The following is a 21,005-nucleotide window of genomic DNA, read 5'->3' as shown; positions in this document are numbered from 1 at the left end:
GTAAGTCTCCTGACTCACTTTCTTCTCCAGAATCATCTGGGTCCAGTGGCCAGATATAGATCAGAAGGATTAGAGATGTCCCTGGATAAGAGTGTTGGGGATAAAGCAAGGAAAGGCCTATCTGACTGAGGTTTAGTTTTCCTATAATTTGTTGAATTGCATACATTTCCCTTTGAAGAATCACAGTGAAGAATGAAAACTAGGAGAAAAGTTGGTTACATTCTCTAATATTTTTGGAAAAGGATTGTTCTTGTCATCTATAGCCAGGAAGTGTTGTCATCAAGGCAGGACCTGAATGGAATGACAAGAAAGTTTATTGACTCCCATCATTATTGGTGCACAAGGAAACCCTTTAGTTATTCTTGGAACCAAGTCACACACACACCCTTTGTGAGAATGATTGAGTGTCTCCTGCAGGGAATCAGAGATCCAGATCTCATAGACCGGAAAAGCAAGAGAATGATTGACTTGATATGAGGCTGCTGGTAACTTACAGTGAAGAGAGATTGGTATCTTTGCTCATTCTACTGGACAGACTTTCCAGAAGGTCGTTCTTGTCCACTGGCAACATATTTTACAAAGAATTTATATCAGATTGTGGCTTAATAAGATGAATCCACTTTGCCAAAGGTTTCAGGTTAGAGTATCATCATTATTATTTATTAGTATTTATTATGTGCCAAAGACTCTCCAAGTGACTAGATATATAAATGCAGAAGAGATGCACCTTGCCCTCAAAGAGTTTCTATTCTTCTAGGAGGAGAGACCTGGTTTGGGCATGTAACAGTGTATGATGTTCAATAGATAAACAAATGGAAAGATAGATTCAGTGCATCCCAGGTACAGATTTACTCATCTCTCCAATTCGTACCTGCTATCAGATGTGCAAAATATTAATTCCCTTGAAGCTCTAGACTGTGGAACCCAAACCTAAGTATTTAGGGCAGCTTCCTTAAAATTTATTAGATCAGAAAAGTAATATAATTTCAGTCACATATCTAAAGGGTCAATAGTTTTTTTAAAATGCATTATTTAAGGGATTTTTTTTTATCATTCAGCATTTTCCCACAGGAACCTGCTTAGCAGTTGCAGTTTCTCTAAACTGATTAAGCCAGAAAGAACTGGGAAAAAATCTACCCTTTGTTCTTATTAGCCAAGAAGAAATCACCTTCCAGGAAAAGCTGTAGACTCTTCAGAGCTGCTCAACCCAAGGAATGTCCAACTCAAAAATAGCTGGCAGAGCAGCTCAGTCCATGAAAATCAGTTATAGCCTCTCTGAACTGCTGAAGCATTCAAATCCTTCTGCTTTGCCTCAGGCAGGTGAACTGCCCATTAATGTTCATTTTCATGAGGATTATCTGATGGCCTGTACATAAAAGTTCAACATTTTACTCTACTAAAGTGTACTATTCATTTCTTTCAGGCTGGGAGCACCTAACCTTCAGTCACTTATTCATTATACATGGATGTTTATTCAGATGTATATCTATAATTACCCTAATTATAGTGCTTTGTCTGCTGATGCAAATATTTTCTGTCTAACAAGTATCCTTTCAGGATAAAAAAAAAAAACCTTATCTATATGCATAATTAGTGACAGTGATTACACCTGTGACTTCATTTGTATAAGGGAACTCCCAAACAAAACAAGTCTGTACCTTCTCTGCAGGTCAGTCTTACAAATTTTACCGGATACAGCAGGGTTAAAAACATTCCCCACAACTAAAAGCCAAACAGCCCATCTACATCAGAAAGAGAGCTTGAACCCAGGTCTTTCTGGCTTCAAAACCAATCTTTAAGTGGTGCAGTGGATAGAGCACCGACCCTGGAGTCAAAAGCACCTGAGTTCAAATCTGACCTCAAACACTTAATTATCACCTAGCTGTGTGACCTTGGGCAAGCCACTTGACCCCATTGCCTTGCAAAAAAAAAAAAAAAACCCACAATCTTCAATCCCACCATGGTTGCTTTTCAATCATAAAACTCGATATATAATTATATATATATATATATGTATACATATATATATATATGATACACTCAATCAGACTTTACTACAACACTATGCAGTAGACTTTGCCTAGGATCCCCTCCAAAGGAATCCAATTAGGGAAGTATCCAAAGGCTCTTTACTTTAAACTGATCCTACAGCATGGTCCCAGTGCAAGAGCTTAAAGCTATCCCAGGATGCAGGTTCCCTAATTGTCTTGTTTATACAAACTGCACCCAGGAAAATGAGACAGTCCTGCTTCTTTTCAATAGCAGTGACTAACATGAAAGCCATAAAAAACATGTTAGCCATTAACCAAGGTTGCTGTTAACTGAACTTTGGAGCACCCTACTCCAAAGAACCAGTGCTTATCAACTTTGGTCCACTCTCAAGAAAAGTTGTTGCTTGACTATGAAAAATAAAGCATAACCAAATATTGTTATATGTTTTATTATAAAAGCAAATTAAATAAATTGTGATCAGACATAAACAAGATCAGGACAGTGACCTCAGAATTCACAGTTCATGGTGGAGAAGGCTGAGAAGATGAAGAGGAAGTTGAAGAGGTGGGATGATCGACATTCACAGTTTCTTTTTCTTCATATCTGGGAGGTAATTCAGATGAAATATGTGAGTCAGGTGATGTCTCTGAAGAAAAATTAGTTCCGGAAATTGTATATATAGATTCAGGATCTCTGTAAGAGACTGCTCCTTGACCTTCAGGAATGTGGGTCCTATCAAAACAGAGGAAGAAAAATCATGAGAGAAAGAAAGGGACATTTGTTAAACTACATGAAGGCATAGAATTATAAATCTCAAAGGCCCACTATCCCAAATCATGCCTGGAAAAAAATTCCCACCCAAGTGGTCTGAATGGTCATGAAGCCCCTGTATAAACATCTCTATCAACTCAAAGCAACCCATCCTACTTTTGGACAGTCAGAAAATCACATAAATTCAGAGTTGGAAGACAGCTCAGTGGCCATCTCATCCAACCCATTAATGAGAGTCAAATGCCAGGGATGGCTTGGAATGAGCTCACGGTCAAGCCAGGGGAGGAAGATGGGGCCAGAAAACTGGGAAGCAGCATCCTAAACTGTGGAGTAATATTTATCAGAGTGCTTACAATCAGCCCAAGGAAAATGATCAATTGGTCTTTCAAAAAACATATCTTAGCAAACTACTCACAGGGTTAAGTGCCGAGAATACAAAGAACAGTCCCTGCTCTCAATAATGTAGACACCATACAAAGATCCACTTACAAACAAGATATAGACAGGGTAAATTGGAGATAATCAGCAGAGGTAAGTCTCCTATATTAAAGGAGATCATGAAAGACTTTTTGTAGAGAGTGGGATTGTGTCGAGGAACTAAAGAATGCCAACCAAGAGACAGATGAGAAAGGAAAGAATTCCCCCAGGGGGACAGTTAGCCAGGGAAAAGGCCCAGTTGGGAAAGGCCATTAGACAGGCCATAAAGAAGAGGGAGAAGATGTCAAGAAAACAGCCGTGGCAGCAGCAGTTACAGAGCACTTGAACTTTGCAAGTATTATCTCATTTTATCTTTACTCAAACCCTGGAAGTCAGGTGTTATTATGACCCCCTTTTACAGGTCGGGAAATCGATACAGAGAGAGAGAGAGAGAGAGAGAGGTAAAGGAATTTGCCCTGGAAACACAGCCAGCAAATGTCTGAAACTGGATTTCCCCTCCTTATATTAAGCCAAGATCTGATTCTCTGCATCTTCTACCTATTGAAGCTAGTTCTGTTTTCTGGAACCATGTAAAACTGGAATAATGTATGATGTGACTGACAATCCTTTGGATAGTTAAAAGATGGCTAACATGTCACCTCTAAGTCTAATCATTTTCAGGATAAAGATACCAAGTTCCTTCAGCAAAGAGAACATAGTCTCCAGTACTCTTCCTTTACAAAATCGATTTATTAATAAATAAATTTGGAGGCACTGATGATCATTTTAGTGATGACTAAAATTCTGTTACTGGCATTATATTTTTTTTAGGTTTTTTGCAAGGCAAATGAGGTTAAGTGGCTTGCCCAAGGCCACACAGCTAGGTAATTATTAAGTGTCTGAGATGGGATTCAAACGCAGGTACTCCTGACTCCGGGGCCGGTGCTTTATCCACTGCGCCACCTAGCCGCCCCTGGCATTATATTCTTAATGTGACAAGAAAGTATTACAGTTCCTTAATTATAATTTTTTTTTAAGAATTGACCTTAACCCGGTGATATTCTCATTATTCAAGAATTTCAAATCTTGTTGATTCTAGCTCCATAATGTCCCTTGACTCGTTGCTTTTTTTCTACTCCCATTGTCCCATCTTTAGTACAGACCTTCACTGTCTTCTTCCCTAGGTCACTGCATTAGGTACCTAACTGGTCTCTTTACCTGTTTTTTCTTCCCTCTTCCTCCTCCAATATACTTTACAAAGCACTGTTCAATTAATCTTCCTAATATAAAATTCTAACAGTATTACCCCTCCCCCCAAGAAACTATAAGTGTGTCCCCATTATCAGGCAAATAAAGCCTAAACTTCTTAACCTTGCAAAGTCCTCCTAGATCTGACTTCAGCTTACCTTTTCAGTCCCCCTTTTTCCCTATATGTTCTTTACACTATTGTCTTCCCTCTCCTGCCTCTCCTCTTTACTTGTGCTATTCAGGCCTTCTATAGTGCTTTCTCTTCCATTACTCTCTGTTGAAATGATACTCAACCTTTGAGTCTCAGCTCAAATTCTTCCAGTCTTTACTGACCCAGGATTCATTCATTCAATCTCTCTCTCTCTCTCTCTCTCTCTCTCTCTCTCTCTCCCTCTCTCCCTCTCTCCCCCTCCTTTTTCTATGCCCACACTTTGTGCCTCTTTTTATTGTCCAGTTTCTACTGTGTGTTACAATTTTCTCCCCTATAAGATTATAGCTTTAGAATTAGGAGACTGAATTTCTCAGGAGATTGAATTCTATCATTTTCCATCATGCTCTAGAAACCAACTCATCCTGGAAGACTACTTCAGTCCTGGAATTCACACCTTAGAAGCACACTCTGTCCCTGCAGGTCTTTTGTCTGATTTGGATGATGCCTCAAAGAACTTCCATTTAAAGAGATTTCCCCAGTCACCTATCTCTTCATTTCTCACCAGGACTTCTCCACCTTGCCTTCCCTCCTCTCAAATATCTCCTTCCTTTTTTTTTCTCAGCTTCCTTTTATCTATTTTTTTTCTTCCATTAGACTTTAAGTTCCCTGAGGGTAGCAGCATTTTTTTTTTTGCTTGTATTTGTATTCCCAGAGCTCTGCACAGTATTTGGCACATAGAGTCTCTTCTTGACTGACTATTGAAAGATTAATCTTAAAGATCAGCTTCCAAGTGGATGAAGAACCTGACACACAGAGAGGTCAAAGTGATTACCTAAGGACACACAGAGAAGCAGAAGAACCAGGACATGAACCTGTGTCACTATTTCCACTGCATCAGGATGGCCCTCCAAAATAATGGAATGTTTGCTATAATCAGAGCAATAGGACACTGACTAACAATGTCCCTCTCTCATAGAAATTTATAGTTTAGTTGGGGAAACAGGACCTGGGCATAAAAATATGGAAAACAATCCAAATAGCATATGTTCACCAGTACAGTCAGTTGGCAGGTCTCCTTACCCTTAAAATAAAAAGCAAAACAAAAGAAAACAAAAAAGCCTTTTACCTAACTTCACTGGTCCCCCTAATTACTGTTATCTTTGAAAACTGTTTCTATATGAAAACTTCATACCGCCATTCTTCAAAAATCCATTTCCTGTTTCCCTTCCTATTATCTCTTATCTGCTGCCTACCCTCTACTGAATCTGTTCTTTCAAAGGTTGCTAATAATGTTCTCAAACTGTATTTCAAGACCAATTCAATAAGCCCCCTATTCAATGAAATTTGTTAGGTGCTGCTGAAAAAGGAAAGTCATGGGAGGGGAGGGAAAAATGGAAGAGGACAAGGCCTTTTTCCCCTTAGGGAGCTAATAGTTTAATATAGGGGGTTAAGATACACAAATAAATATTATTAATTCTGATTGGGTAATAAAAGAAAGGCTCCTGAAGTGGAGGGAAGAAATTAGCATATTTAAACTTCAACTGTGAACCAGTCACTTTACTAAGCATTTTACAAATACTATTTCATGTGATTCTTGCAATAACACCAAAAAATAGGAGCAGCTAGATGGTACAAGGGATAGAACACTGACCCTGGAGTCAAGAGGATCCGAGTTCAAATCAGACCTCAGACACTTAATACTTACTTAGCTGTGTGCCCTTGGACAAATCACTAGAAGATAGATGCTATTATGATCTCCATTTTACAGGTGGGGAAATAGAGGATGTGACTTGTCCAGATTCCTACCAGCTAGGAAGTGTCTGGGGTCTGGATTTGAATTTAGGTCTTCCTGACTCTAGAGCCAGTGTTCAATTCACTGAACCTCCTAAGTGCATCTCTAGGTCTGGAAGAGGTTAGATGGATGGTTAGAATTTAAATTTTCATTTTTAGAGATGTAGGAGAGAGCATTCTAGGTATCAGGAAAAGAACTGTGCTCTTTTTCTAGTTCTACTCTTTTTTGTAAATGAGCTAATCTGTCTCACAGTTTCAACTATGCCCTCTAGGGCTGGCATAATGGGAAGAATACTAGATTTGGAGTCAGAGGACATGGGTTTAGATCCTAACCTTGTTACTTGTTAAGTGTATAAAACTGGGCTATTCACTTTACTCTCTGGACTTCAGTCTCTTTGTTTATAAAATGAAGGGATTAGACTCAATGATCTATAGGTTAGACCTGGATCCAACTCTAAATCTATAATCCTAGAGTAAAGTCAATCAAATCTATATGTGTGTATGCCTTGTCTTCTGCCCCCCCCCACCAGAGTGTAAGATCCTTGAGTACAAAGACCTTTTGTACCTAAGAGAATGTATTGCATAGGTCTAAGCAAAAGCACCAGGACTTAGGATCTTTCTAAGGAATAATGAATGACCTGGTTTCACAGAAGTGCAGGTATATGTGAAATGGAATTGTAGATTATACTTCTCTGCAGTAATTGACTCTGCAGAGTAATTGACCCCCCCCTTCCATCTTGAAACTCTTTTTTAGTTAAGGAGATTAAAATTTTAGAAGTTAGATATGATAGACCTCTGGAGAAAATTGAATGGGAATATAAAGGAATGCACCTTTTTCTCAGATGTACATAACATCTTCACAAAAATTAGACATGAATTAGGACATAAGAACTTCACAAGCAAATGCAGAAAAATTAAATACACTTTTAGGACCATAGTACAATAAAAAATACATTCAATAAAAATTCTGGAAGCACTGATTTAAAACTAATTGGAAATCAATTCTAATCCCTAGAGAATGAATGGGTCAAAGAATAAATCATAGAAACAATGTTTCATTAAAGATAATGACAACAATGAGACAATGTACCAAAATTTGTGGAATTCAGTCAAAACAATAAGGAGGAAAGTTATATCTCTAACTGGATACACAAGAGAATTCTATCATAGAGTTAAAGAACAAGTAATTCCAATACTATATAAACTACTTGAAAAAATAGATAAAGGAGTCCTGCAAAGTTCCTTCTATGATACAAATACAAATACAAGCTAAATTAGGAAGAGTAGAAATAGAGAAGGAAAACTATAGACCACTTTCTTAATGAATATTGATGCAAAATTTTTAATTAAACCCCAGTACAGAGATTATAGCAATATATCACAAAGATCATAGACAATGACAAAGTAGGATTCATAATGGGAATGTAGGACTGGTTCAAAATTAGGAAAACTATCAGCATAAATGACCATAGCAATAAAAATCATATGATTATATTGATAGGTACAGAAAAGGTTTTTGACATAATATAACACCCCTTCCAATTAAAACTACTAGAGAGCATAGGAATAAATGAAACTTTTCTTAAAATGATAATTAGAATGTATCTAAAACTATCAATAAGCATTATCTGCCTGTGAACTCATTCAACCTTTCTGGAAATCAATTTGGGATTATGCCCAAAGGGCAACAAAAATGTTCATTTGATCCATTTGATCCAGCAATACCACTACTGAAGAGATTATGAAAAAGGGTAAAAACATCACTTGTACAAAAATATTCATAGCAGCTGTTTGTGGTGGCAAAAAACTGGAAATTAAGTGAATGTCCTTCATTTGGGGAATGGCTTAACAAACTGTGGTATATGTATGTCATGGAACACTATTATTCTATTAGAAACCAGGAGGGATGAAATTCAGAGAAACCTGGAAGGATTTGCATGAACTGATGCTGAGCAAGAATTGTACACCCCTAACAGCAACACGGGGGTGATGATCAATCTTCATGGACTTGCTCATTCCATCAGTGCAACAACCAGGGATGATTTGGGGCTATCTGCAATGGAGAATATCATCTGTATCCAGAGAAAGAATTATGGACTTTGAACAAACACCAAAGACTATTACCTTCAAATTAGGGAAAAAAACTCATTATCTTATTATGTAATTTTACTTATCTCATACTTTATTTTTCTTCCTTAAGGATATGAGTTCTCTGTCATCACATTCAACTGAGATCAATGTATATCATGGAACCAATGTAAAGACTAACAGAATACCTTCTGTGGATGGGGGAGGGAAGCAAGAATGGGGGGAGTTGTAAAACAAAATAAATAAAATCTTTCCAAAAAATGAAAATAAAAGTAAAAAAATAAGCATCATCTGTGATGGTGATAAACTAGAAACCTTTCTATTATCACCACTATTATTCACTATTGTATTAGAAACATTTATTATAGCAATAAGAAATTGGAGGGATGAGGGTAAACAACAGGGAAACAAAACTAACACTCTTTGCAGATATTATGATAGAATACTTAGAAAACCCTAGAGAATCAATTTTTAAAATTGGTTGAAACAATTAACTTTACCAATGTTGCAGGATATAAAATAAACCCATTTCAGAATTATAACAAAATTCAGTGGGAAGAGATAGAAATAAAAATTCACACCATATATCAAAATAAAGTCAAAATGGGTAGATTATCTAGACATAAAAAGTGATATAATTAAAGACTAGCAGACTGCCTTCTGTGGGGAGTGGGGGGAGGGAAGCAAGAATGGGGGGGGGGAATTGTAAAACTCAAAATAAATAAAATATTTTTTTTAAAAAAGTGATATAATTAGTAAATTAAGGGAACATGGAAAAATGTATCTGTCATATCTATGGACAAAGGAAGAATGCATGACCAAATAAGAGATCATGGGAAGTAAAATGGATAATTTTGATTACATGAAATTATAAAGTTTTCACACAAACAAAATTGATGCAGTCAAAATTAAAGAGAAATCAGGAAATTGGAAGGGGGGAATTGTTCTAGGTTCTCTGATAAAAGCTTCATTTCTCAAATAGAAAATTGAATCAAATTTATAAAAATAAAAGTCAATCCCCGATTGATAAATGTTGAAAGATTAAAAGAAGCAGTTTTCATAAGAAGAAATCAAAAGTATCAAGTCATATAGAAATGCTTTAAATCACTATTGAGTAGAAAAATACAGATAAAACAATTATGAAGTAGCATTTCATACTATAAGTCTAGTTAACATAACAGAAAAGAAAAAAACAAATGCTGGAGAGATATGGTAAAAAAAAATAGATTCACTAATGCACTATTGGTGGAACTGGTCTAACCATCCTGGAGAACAATTTGTAAGTATATCCAAAAGACTATAAAACTATATATACTTTTTGACCCAACAATACCACTAATAAGTCTGTATCACAAAGATAAAAGAATGTCAAAAAAATAAAAAATAATAATAATTCTTTTAAAAAAACTTTTATTTTCTCTATAACTTCACTTTCTTTCCTGGTTGTTTTCATCTCTCCTACCACTCCTTACTTATCTACTCTGTGAGTCTTACTTTCCAATACCATTCTCCATTGACATTTTTATAGAGCTTAGTACTTGGCCCTCTGCTCTTTTCTGATCATATTCTTTTCCTTCATCAATTGATTCTGCTTAATGGCTTTTGTTAGCAGTAATGATTCTCACATCTCTGAATCCAGCCTGAACTCCTATCTAAATGTCCAGCCTGATTTAATCCACTCAAAATGGCTATAAATTATCTTCATTTGTGTATAACACTGTCATCAAATTTATCACCTTTCCTGAGAAATCTGTCCTACTGGGACAGCTAGGTGGTGCAGTGAATAGAGTACCAGCCCTGGAGTCAGGAGGACCTGAGTTCAAATCTATCTCAGGCACTTGATACTTACTAGCTGTAAGACCTTGGGTAAGTCCCTTGCCCTCATGTCACTTACAAACAAAAAAAGAAATCTGTTCCACTTCTCAGTTTCCTTTTTTTGCTACTAATTCCATTTTTTACCTTTGCACTGATCAATGATTTTTGACTTATCTGCCCCTAATCCTTTAGGGAAGGAAGGAAGAAAACAACCATTTATTAAGGACCTACTAGGTGTCAAACACTGGACTAAGCACTTTACAAACTTTTTTTTGATCTAGGGTCCAGTTCAAGTCCAACTTTCTCCAGGAGACTCATAATTATAATGATTATACATCTTTTGACTTCTAAAACTGGCCCAATTTCAACAAAAGGAAATATTTTTTAAAAAAATTTTCCCAAAGAAATAGCCTTTCTCAGACTACTAGTTTCATTTTCTCAATTCAAAAAGGTTGCCAAACTGACATAATTCACACTGTCTGTTCCACTTAGGACTAAATCACATTCAACTCTGTATTATTATGTAATGTCTTCTTTTGCCCTCTGCTTTTCCCCCTTAAACTCAATGTGTGAATTCCTGGAGGTCAGTGTGACTATACCTTTTAATTTTTTTTATATCCTCAACATTTTCTAGTAGAGTGCCAAGAACTTGGTATATATATATACCAATTTAATAAATTAATATTAAATTGAATGAAGAACTTGTTTTCCTTCCAACCCTTCAGTCTCAACAATTTTAGTAACCTTTGATTTTCTCCTTGGTTTTATTCTTCCTTTTCAATCAATTGCTAAGTCCTGCTGATTTTATCTCACTTTTGTCCTTTTCTCTCTTCTCTCATGATCACCACTCTTATTGTGTCCTTCAACACCTCTTGTCTAGACTGCTATAATACCTTCTAACCGATCTCTCTGTCTCTTGCCTTTCCCCTCTCCAACCCATCCTCCACCCAAATCTACTCAGACCTCTCTAAGAACAAAAACAAAAACAAAACAATAGCAGAAAACAATTTCAGTTGTTTCCTGTAGGATAAAACACAAACTCTTTCATGTGGCATTTACAGTCCTCCACAATCTGGCTCCAATCTACCATTACAGTTTGGTTTCATTCTATTTCCCACAAGGTCTTCTGCCCAGCCCAAACAGACTCCTAGTTGATCTCACCCTTCAACTCTCCCACCTTGGTGCATTCCTGCAGGCTAATTCTCAATTCTCATTCCCAGAATGTCCTCCTTCCCACTCAGCTCAACCTTTGGAACTCATTCTCTTCCTTCAAAGACCAGCAGGTACCACCCACTACCACCCACTCCATAAAGAATTTCTGATATTTTTTGGCATAAGCATTTTTCTTAGAACACTTTGTCTTCATTTATCCTTTTCTCTTTTCACAATCTACCTTCCATTTTTGTTATATAGGTAGACTACATAGTCAATATTAGACTGTCAGTGTCTTGAGAGTATTCTGTTATGAAGGAGATAGTTAGAGAGGTTCTTTATGTATTTCATAGACATGCTCAGCAAGGTTTCCCTTTGACTTCCTTCACATAGTATGGAATAACTGACACAAGAACAGCTCCTCTGATCAAATGATTATATTGGTACTTTTGTTGGACTATTTAAGAGGACCAGAGAGTAGGGAAAGGGCTACATAAGATAGTTTGGAGGCATATAGAAATTGTGAATGGATTGACCCCAAGGGCTATTATGGGGGACTCTCTCCTCACTGGTGGAGATAGATTAGTCAATATCCTGTGCCTACACGAAGGCTTAGCAGTCAATAAGAGCTCGGGAAATGAGAGATATGGGCTCTTTGGGCTTCTAAATTCAAGAGACATGAACTATTCAGTCTCTTTTCAAATGAACTCTGGAAAGAATAAAATCTGTAGAGGAGCTGGCAATCTTCATCAGATCCTTGGCCCAGCTTGCTTGCTACACCAGAGACCTCAGAGAATTTCATTCTGGTTATATCTGGGATTCTCTCTTTCTTGGTTGAACTGAGTTATTTTGCTCCCAAAGGAAGAGCTTATTCACACTATCTTGCTGTCTGGTATAAATTCACTTATGTATTCCTTATCTGATTTCTGTTTGTTAGCTGCTTGAAGAAATGAACTTGTATGCTATTTACCATTTATTTTCATTACAGAATTGGCATCTGGTGAGAAGAGAATCAATCTTTGGATATATATAGCTTGGGGCCTTCCTTCTTTATTAAGGAAAAGAGATCAGGATCTTAGCTTGAACCTAATAAATTACTTCCCCTTGCTGTTATTCTTTGTTGTCTGACTCTGTAACCTCCTTTTGGGTTTTCTTGGCAAAGCTAATGGAGGGATTTATCATTTCCTTCTCTAGCTCATTTTACAGATAAGGAAACTAAGACAAATAGGGCTATGTGACTTGCCCAGGGTCACCCAGTTAGTAAGCATCTGAAACCAGATTTGAACTCAGGAAGACAAACCCTGTCTGTCTCAGTTTCCTCATTTTAAAATGAGCTGGAGTGAAAAAAATGACAAATAGCTCCAGTAGTTTTGCCAAGAAAACCCCATATGGAGCCACAAAGAGTCAGCTGACTGAAAAATGACTGAACAACAACAAAAGCTTATTCTTGCTTTCCTCTCCATAGAGAAGAGTGTGTGCAGATCATCAGGCAAATATAATAGGCAGTACTATAATATTTTTTTCCATGTTTGTACTCCCAGTATTAAACATTGTATCTTGAACATAGTAGTTAATAAACATTTATAAAATTAAATTGTTTGAAGAAAGAAGTACTGGATGTTTCACACAATGATTTGTTAAAGCAAATTTTCCACATTTCATGGATCAATCCAAGGATAGGCACTTGTCACTTCATAGTTATAGGAACTCTCAGGTGAGGTGTTCTTGCAACACACAAATGAAACTTCTCTGCCATTTGTAGTATTGGAGAGGTAGGCCATGTGCAGGGAGTTATGGACATAGGAGATGTGATTAGAAACAAATTTTGTAGAAGGAAAAATATTGTCTCTGTCTATCTGGGAATCTCCTTGTTGTTCAAAGTGACTCCTATTGAATTCAACAAGATCAGAGTGGAGGTGGCTCCTTCCCTTTCCTTACCTTTCCTTCCCTTTCCTCCAGGATCTTGGCCATTGATGAATCAAGCTTATGCTGGAGTGACAGGAAATGATGTGTTAGACTTAGAAGTTACACACCTTGGGACAGGAAAGACCAGTATGTAGCTTGCCTATTGGAGAATACCTGGGGCCAGGTGCTGGACCACTCCTCAAGCACCACCTTTGTCCAACCCACTACAGGAGTCCTTACTCCTAGGGTCCAGAAGCCTGATCTTTGCCCCAGCTGCAATGCATTTCTACACTACAATGGGGCAAGTTCCCAAACCTGGTCTAGCCCTTTGATTATTTTTAGGGAACCCCCATGCTCTCTTCCTGGGTGGGGTCGGGTCCAGCCTCTTCCCTAGGTCTACACATGGTTGCTCAATCCCATCCCCCAGCTCTAACTCTACACTGACCTAGGAGTTCAACCTGAGGGGGACCTCACCTTTTGGGGGGGGGGAGGAAGGCAAGCAGTTTGATCTTAAAGCCTTGCTGTCAGTTGGCTAGAAGAAATAAAAATGAAGAGTTATATTCCAAATTGGAGCTGATAATCCAAAAGCTAATTTATGGACTCTTTCTGGGACTGGGAAATCCAGATTCCATTTTAATTAAGTCCTATACTAATAAGTTAAGATCTTTGCAATCAGGTAACTAGGTTTCATCTGTGCAAGGTAGCTTAAGAATGCATTCAACTATAACAAGGAATTTTAATTACTGATTGACTATTTTAAAATCTTAATATACAATATGAGATTCCTCAAGAAATTCTAATTGATCCCGAAATTATTTTTCTAATCAGTCTTAATTGGTACAATTCAAAAATAATAATATAAATATATGTGTATTTAAATATATATTTTAAATCAGAGATCTCTATGTAGTTTTCAGTGTCTTTTCACTTCTCTCCTCTGGCCTGGAAAGAAAAATATCACTAGACTTGAGATTTAAGTGAGCTGGCCAAACTCCTAAAAATCTCACTATACAAGTGGATCAATGTGTAATCTTTGTTCCAAAAAGAATTGTGTCCATGTGTGTCTATGTGAGTGTGTACATGTGTCTAACTCGAGTGTAAAATCCAGATCTCAAATGGTTCCTAATTGTTAAACTGAGTTCATTTCATCCCAATCTAAAGGTTTATTACTCCTTTGGGGAGGGTGGAATTAAGACTAAATTTAAAATTAAGCATTCAACAATTGCATGTGTATATTTGTGTATATTTGAAAAGATGTGTGCTTGTGTGTAATTTAGAAGCTTTGTGATGAATACCTTTGTGAAATACTCTCATCTGTGAGCTAATTTGTTTTAATGTTGATCTAATATTCACAACAGTAGTGTTCAACCTTTTAATGAGACCCTGGAACTTCAATATTATCTTGGATGAAGTTTTGGAATGTGAGTGATTTGTTGTAATGTCTGTATTCTCTGTACAAGGTAATCTAAAGCTTTAGTGTAAGGACAGATTCAAACTAAACTTTTGGGAATTTAAAATATGTTGTTGATGCAAACAGAATGAATGAATTGAGTTTTCATTTACTGTTTTAGTCCTTTGCTATTTAAAGTAAAGGTTTGCTATGTGAATTGTAAAAGACTAGAGAATACATTATCAGCAATTTCACAAGGTCTTTTTGTCTGTGAAAAATTTGTGAAAAATTTTTTATGCCACCACATGTTTACAAAAGGAAATATGTGTGTATATGTTTCATGATATATATATATATATATATATATATATATGTTTTTATATATGACTAGAGAAACTTACTTAACATTTGTTATTTGAAAAAAAGATGAAGTGGAAAAAAGTATCTGTTTGAAATTTTTGTTAACTGGACTGGGTAACATTGTTTCATCTCTGTAATTGTAAACTGCCTGGCATAACTCAGTTAGTTCCTATTGTTCTTGTTTCAAATAATGTTCTTAGAATTAAGAATTAATTTCTCTTGGCAATAGTTAGCCTATCTTCCCCCTATGTAAATTATAAACCATCATTTTGTAAGAAAAATTAAGGGGGAAATATCAAAATCATCCCCCCTAGGATTCCTGATATTACTAAATAATGTTTAATATAATAATGGAAAGATTGCTTTGTAAAATCTAATAATTCATGTATTAGTTAAATTGAATACCTGGTTATTCTTACTATTGTTTTATTACATTGAAATTAATAACACATGTTGAAAATTTAGTCACCTAAAATGTTCTAATGATTTTAAAGAGTTCTGTAAGTATCTATTTTAAGCATAGTTAATAACTAAATGGATTTAATGTAAGAAGTTGCTTTTATAAAAAAAAAATCCAGTTCTAAATGTCAATTAGGATTTTTGTATTTTTACATCCCAAGTTTTGCTTAATATATTTCATTTACTTAGGTACATTAGCAGCAATTGAATTAGTTATAATTTTTCTCTGGACCTTTTTGCTGATACCAATCCTAATCACAGCCTGACACACTCTGATTCCTTTAGTGCTCAAATCACCAAAAGCTCTGATTAAAGGTAATTGCTATAGTACAATATATAGATGGTCTGTTTGACATCAGATATGTTAAAACAGAAAGACAACAGTATATCAATGAAGTCTAATAAATAGAAGGGGCCTTTGAGAGAATGACCCTCAGCCTCAGCTGAGATATGTTTCTTTTAAAGGAAGCCCTCACCTGGCAGACCTAGAGCTGGCTCACTAAAAAGAATTTTTCTGTATGACCTCTGCCTATGAGGGACATCTAATACATAATGGAACATGCCCTTGTGTCCCTGTGTGCTATTTATAGAAAATTTCCATAATCATGTCAGGTGCTCAATAACTAAGTATAAGAGTGAGTTGTGAGGGTTTATATGAAATTATGTCAAAATTTGATTGCCTAGAGAAGTTCAGCAGTGCTGTATGTCAGTCTCATGATGGCATGCATGCCCTGGTTCTGGATAGTGGACAATGCTCTCGAGATTTCCCAGTCACCAAAGGAGTGAAACAAGGATGTGTCCTTGCTCCCATACTTTTTAGCATGATTTTTTCAGCCATGTTATCAAGCACCTTAATGAGGATGAACATGGCCTCAAGTCAGCTGCTGCAGAACTGTTAAGTTCTTCAACTTGAAAAGGCTACAAGCCAAGACCAAAGTGGAGGAATTTTTGTTGCATTATCTTCTGTTTGTAGATGATGGTATACTCAATGCATCCTCTGAAGCTGAGATGCAACAAAGTATAGATCGATTCTCTGCTGTTTGTGGTAATTTTGGTCTAACAATTAACACCAAGAAAATACAGGAGCCATCAGCCAGCATCACACCATCCATATGTGGCACCATCGATTACAGCAAATGAAGTTTTGAGTACTGTGGACAAGTTTACTTACCTTGGCAGAGTCTTTTCCAAGGAGGTACACATTGACAATGAGGTTGACACTCACATTGCCAGAACTACCTCAGTATTTGAGAGGCTCCGAAAGAAAGTGTGGGAGAGAAGAGGTATTAGACTGACTACTAAATTGAAGGTCTACAGAGCCATGGTGCAGACCTCATTGCTATATGCCCATGAAAGCTGGACAGTCTACCAGCACCATGTCAGGAAACTGAATCGCTTCCATTTAAATTGTCTTAGGAAGATTCTGAAGATCACCTGCTGGGAGAAAATACCAGACACTGAGGTTCTTTCTCAAGCTAAACTGCCTAGTATTCCAACAGTACTACAAAGAATGGGGGACACATTGTTAGAATGCCAGATGTATGCTTGCCAAAAAAAAAAAAAAACCCAATTATTTTATGGAGAACTCACACAGAGCAAGCACTCACAGGGGGTTCAGAAGAAGTGATACTGAGATACCCTGAAGGTCTCATTGAACAACTTTAGAATTGATTGTACAGCTTGGGAGACACTGGTACAGGACCACCCAGCATGGTGTGCCCTCATCAGTGAGGGTACTCTATGAGGAAGGTAGAGTTGAAGCAGCTCAAAGTGAACATGACATATCCCAGGTTTTTGCATGGACTATTTGTGCCAACCTGTGGTAGAGCATTCCAAGTTCATATTGTCCTGATCAGCCACAGTTGGACACACTGTAATTTGTCTCAAACATAGTGATGTCATTTTGGTCTTCTTTGATAACAGAGGTCAAGAACCAATAAGTGAGCCATTGAAACTTTATCTTCTAAATCCTTAACAACTGGTTAATATTTAGTCTTGGCTTTTTAACGTAGGATGTGATTCTTTATCACAAGTTCCCTTAAGGAAAAGAAATATCAGCATGACTACTTATATTAGGATAATGCCTATTGGACTATTTTTTAACTGCTTTAAAGGAGAGATACATCCTTCAGCTAGAGTTTTTGTTTATTTCTAAACATGACTAAAGTTAAAATAGAAAATTTTATTGCAAATTACTTATTGGATATGTGCACTTCTAAAGTGAACTTTTGATTACAACTCAATGTGGCAACCATTAATAAATCTGTTGTATTGGAATTCATATTCTTATGAAAAGTATCCTAATACTGGCTTAGGATCATAGAGTATAATTCTTGTTCTTTATAGATCTCCTAGTTTTTCGACATAGTGGGTCTTTGTAAAATGACCCTTTCTAGTTTTGTCTGCTCAATCTGAGGTTCATTTCTCTAGATTACCAGCTGTATATCTCCAATAGTGACCTCTACTAGACACCAACCAGCTGTACCTGGTCCTGACAACAACTTTCCTATGGACCTTCCCTCGATTGGGTTCCCACTGTAATTTATTCCCCTCCAAATGGGCCCTGAAAGGCCCAGATGAATCTGGGTCCCAATAATTTGAGGGAAGAATATGTTGCAGAGAGTTATGGATATAGGAGATATGATTAGAGACAAATTTTGTAGAAGGAAAAATATCATCTATAAACTGACTCCGTTGTTAAATGAATTCATAAAGATGGGAATGGTCTCAGCTCTTCTTCTTCCTCCAGCTTTCTGTCTGATTTTGGCCATTGATGGGTCAAGCTTGCTCTGGCATGACAGGATATGATGTATTTGACTTAAAGGTCAAACACCTTAGGAGAGGAAAGACAAGCACTCCCATAGGCAAGGAGAATACCTGGAACCAGGTGCTAGACCATTCATCAAGCATCACCCTTGTCCAACCCACTGGAAGAGAAAATGGTTAAATCTCTCTCTCTCTCTCTCTCTCTCTCTCTCTCTCTCTCTCTCTCTCTCTCTCTCTCTCTCTCTCTCTCTCTCTCTCTCCCTCCCTCCCTCCCTCCCTCTCCCTCCCTCTCCCTCCCTCCCTCCTCCCTCTCTCCCTTCTGGCCTAGGCCTACTGGACAACTATGGGCCCCTATGCCATGTGGCTAGTCTAAGCCAGCCCATATGACTGTCTCTCCTAGCAACCCAGTACTTAGAGCACTTTGAGACTCTATAGTTAATTAAATCAGGATTGGATTTAAGCCTCTGCACAGACATTAAAGCTACAAATCCCATCAAGGAAAAAGACTGGTTCCAAAGAAGTTTTCAATAGTAGACATTGTGGCAAATCTTCAGGGAAGGTCTGTCTTCCTCTTTGGGGGGGAAAGTGAAGTAAGACCCAGTTAGGCAAGAGAGTCAGAAAGTCAGGGGGAGGCTTTTAGCCACAGTGCAGTCCCAATAGCTTGACAGCAGCATAAGTGTCCTGGCAACTAGATAGCAAGCCAGCAGAAAGGGCTCCAACCTCAAACAAAGTCTGAACACTGGAGCAAAAGACAGGACTGGGTTGGAAACACACCACTCATAGTCAGAACCTAGACATAAAGGAGGAAATAAACCTCTGCAAAGGCAAGACTTGGCAACATCTTGGCCATCGACAAATCAAAGATCAGAACCCAGCCCCAGCATAAAAAGTATGGGTCTATGTACTCCTTATATGCCAGGATTGGAGGTCAGACATTTCAAGATGAGCAAAAAAGCTAAAAGATGCTTATTATAGAAGGCTACTTTGCAGATAAAGATACTAACAATGCCATGTAGGAAGAAGAAATCAGTAAAAAATTACAGGGGAAATCTCAAAAGAGTCTATGAATTGGACTCAAATCCAAAAGCTCATAGAAGAGCTTTAAAAAGAATTTAAAAAACCAAAGATGAGAGGAAGAAGAAAAATGGAAAAAAGAAATGAGAGTCATGCAGGAAAATTATGAAAAATTAACCAAAGAAATCAACTTTTTAAAAATAAAAATAACCAACTAGAAAAAGAATGTAACTCTTCAAAAAATAAAATTGACCAACTGTGGGGGCAACTAGGTGGCACAGTGGATAAAGCACTGGCCCTGTAGTCAGGAGTACCTGGGTTCAAATCCGGTCTCAGACATTTAATAATTACCTAGCTGTGTGGTCTTGGACAAGCTACTTAACCCCATTTGCCTTGCAAAAAAACCTAAAAAAAATTGACCAACTGTAAAAAAAAAACCCTAAAAATTAGAATTGGACAAATGGAAACCAATGAATCTACAAGACTATAAGATTCTGTTAAATAAAATGAAAAGGCTGAAAAAAAACTAAAGAAAATATAAAGTAACTTCTAGGAAAAATAAACGACCTGGAAAATAGATCCAGGAGAGATAATTTATGAATCATTGGACTATCAGAAATCCTAGATAAAAAAAGAACCTGGAAAACTTCTTGCCATTGAAAAAATACACAGAACTCCTCCAGAAAGAGATTTCAGGATAAAAACTCTTAGGGCTGGTATAGTCAATTCCAGAATTCTCAAATAAAGGAGAAAATACTATAAGCAGCAAAAAGGAAACTGAAGGAATCAGAATTGGCAATAAGGAAGCAGAGCTTTCACTCTTTGCAGATGATATGATGGAATATTTAGAAAACCCTAGAAAATCATATAAAAAACTACTTGAAACAATTAACAAATTCAGCAAAGTAGCAGAATATAAAATAAACCCATATAAATCATCAGCATTTCTATATATAAACAACAAAACCCAAGAGCAAGAAATAGAAACAGAAATTCCATTAAAAGTAGCTGCAGTTTTAAAAAAAAAAAAAGTAACTGCAGACAACAGTAAATACTTAGGAATCTACCTCCCAAGGCAAAACCAGAAACTGCATGAATGCAATTACAAAACACTTCTCACCCAAATAAAGTCAGATCTAAACAATTGGAAAAATGGCAGTTATTCTTGGGTAAATTGAGTTAATATAATAAAAATAACAATTCTACCAAAATTAAATTTCTTATTCAGTGCCATACCAATCAAACTACCAAATAATTATTTTACCAAGCTAGAAAAAATAGTAACAAAATTCATCTGGAGCAACAAAAGGTCAAGAATATCAAGGAAACTGTTGAAAAAAATGTAAAGGAAGGTGGCCTAGCTCTACCAGATCTAAAACTATACTCTAAAGCAGCAGTCATCAAAAATAAGGTAAAAATGGGTACAGGGTTTAGACATAAAGTGCAATACCATGGATTAATTAATAGACCAAGAAATATTCCATCATCAGATCTATGGAAAGGGGACAAATTTATGACCAAGCAAAAAAATAGAGTAATTATAAATTGCAAAATGGATGATTTTTGACTATATCAAATTAAAAAGGTTTTACACTAATAAAATCAATGCTGCCAAAATTAGAAGGAAAGCAGAAAACTGGGAAATAATCTTCACAACTAGGAATTCTGATAAAGGTCTCATCTCTA

General features: G+C 36.7%; 1 protein-coding gene across 2 annotated transcripts in view; it reads right to left on the bottom strand.

The window, feature by feature from the left end:
• Positions 1 to 2,166: 2,166 nt before the first annotated feature.
• The window catches only part of TMEM171 (transmembrane protein 171), a 37,297-nt gene continuing 18,458 nt past the window's right edge, over positions 2,167 to 21,005 (bottom strand). The window contains exon 4 of one of the 2 annotated variants that reach the window (XM_074208783.1): positions 2,167 to 2,724. In XM_074208783.1, the coding sequence (XP_074064884.1) occupies positions 2,514 to 2,724 (211 nt within the window). In that variant the 3' untranslated portion in view covers positions 2,167 to 2,513. The other variant, XM_074208784.1, reaches the window with a different exon arrangement.

This window comes from Macrotis lagotis, chromosome X, assembly GCF_037893015.1.
Source record: "Macrotis lagotis isolate mMagLag1 chromosome X, bilby.v1.9.chrom.fasta, whole genome shotgun sequence".
Taxonomy (NCBI): Eukaryota; Metazoa; Chordata; class Mammalia; order Peramelemorphia; family Peramelidae; genus Macrotis; species Macrotis lagotis.
The sequence above is the reverse complement of the archived record's forward strand: the minus strand, read 5'-3'. Positions and strand labels throughout refer to the sequence as shown.